The sequence below is a fragment of the Octopus bimaculoides genome, chromosome 26, assembly GCF_001194135.2.
Source record: "Octopus bimaculoides isolate UCB-OBI-ISO-001 chromosome 26, ASM119413v2, whole genome shotgun sequence".
Lineage (NCBI taxonomy): Eukaryota > Metazoa > Mollusca > Cephalopoda > Octopoda > Octopodidae > Octopus > Octopus bimaculoides.
This window is the reverse complement of record NC_069006.1, coordinates 7,641,002-7,642,180: the sequence shown is the minus strand read 5'-3', so window position 1 is coordinate 7,642,180 and position 1,179 is coordinate 7,641,002. Positions and strand designations below refer to the sequence as shown.

The following is a 1,179-nucleotide window of genomic DNA, read 5'->3' as shown; positions in this document are numbered from 1 at the left end:
GACTACAAGTTCAGGTTTATACCTGTAATTATTGGGGCCCTGGGATATGTAACACTCTGCCTAAATACCAATCTTGAGAAATTAGGCTTCTCAAAGCTAGAAAGGAGAAAGCTGATTCAAAGACTACAGATCCAATCCATCACTGGAACTGTAAAACTTTCCAGAAGTTTATCATTTAAATATATATGAGCTTGTCTAGATATGCAACTATATGCATGAGAATACATACATAAAACATACAAATCTGCACATATACATACATGCGTGCATACATACATACGTGTGTATACACATATAAATGTATTTGTGTATTTATACATATATAGATATATTCATGCATGTATCAACACTCACATATATTCTAACATGTATATACCCATACACACACACACACACATATATATATATATATATGGGTATAAGTATATTTATGTTGCGTGTATCTACAAAATAATATTTCAGAGATTACAATAACTGCTACCAGATGGCATTGGTGAGACAGATCTTAATGGAGTGGCACAGTTATACAGAGAAGGTCTTCACCAAAGCAGTCATTCGCTTACAGATGTCTCTACAAATGGATACCTGGTTATGTGGCAGCACAGAATTGCAGTTATTGGATAGTTCTGACTATGAGAGCCAGGATGGTTTAGAAGTTCTGGAGGAAGGACAGCCTGAACAACTAGAGGATGGTGCCAGTCCAGGGACTTTCATGAAGTACAAGTCAGTATCATTTGATGTATATTTTTATGTAAATATATTGAATTAATGCTTAAACATTACAATAATATATCCACTGAATTTAAGAGCTCAGTTTTAAAGATGTAGTCAGACTGTAAAATATTATTGCTTCAGTGCAATTACCACAAATGGAATGACTTTGCATATATACATACTTACATATACATTTATATATATATAAAATTTATTAATGAGGGTAAAAATTGATATTAATCAATTAAAACCAGTGGTCTAGCATATTAAAAAAATCAGAAGATTAAGATTACATTATATACAAAAATAAGAGGAATGACCAGCAAAAGTGGAATCCTATATGCTAGAAATAGATGCCGAATCATCTAGCCACGAAAAATATGTTCTCAGTAAAAATTTAGCGACACAACAGTCTGTAAAAGGGTAAGACAGATGAAAAAATACAATCGTTTTTTATTTTGTATT

General features: G+C 32.1%; 1 protein-coding gene across 1 annotated transcript in view; it reads left to right on the top strand.

Annotated features, from left to right (window-relative positions):
- LOC106878627 (protein SFI1 homolog) overlaps positions 1 to 769 on the top strand; it is a 15,833-nt gene extending 15,064 nt beyond the window's left edge. The window contains exon 11 of the mRNA XM_014927904.1: positions 463 to 769. Coding sequence (XP_014783390.1) covers positions 463 to 769 — 307 coding nt within the window. The remainder of the gene's footprint in view (positions 1 to 462) is intronic.
- Positions 770 to 1,179: the final 410 nt, after the last annotated feature.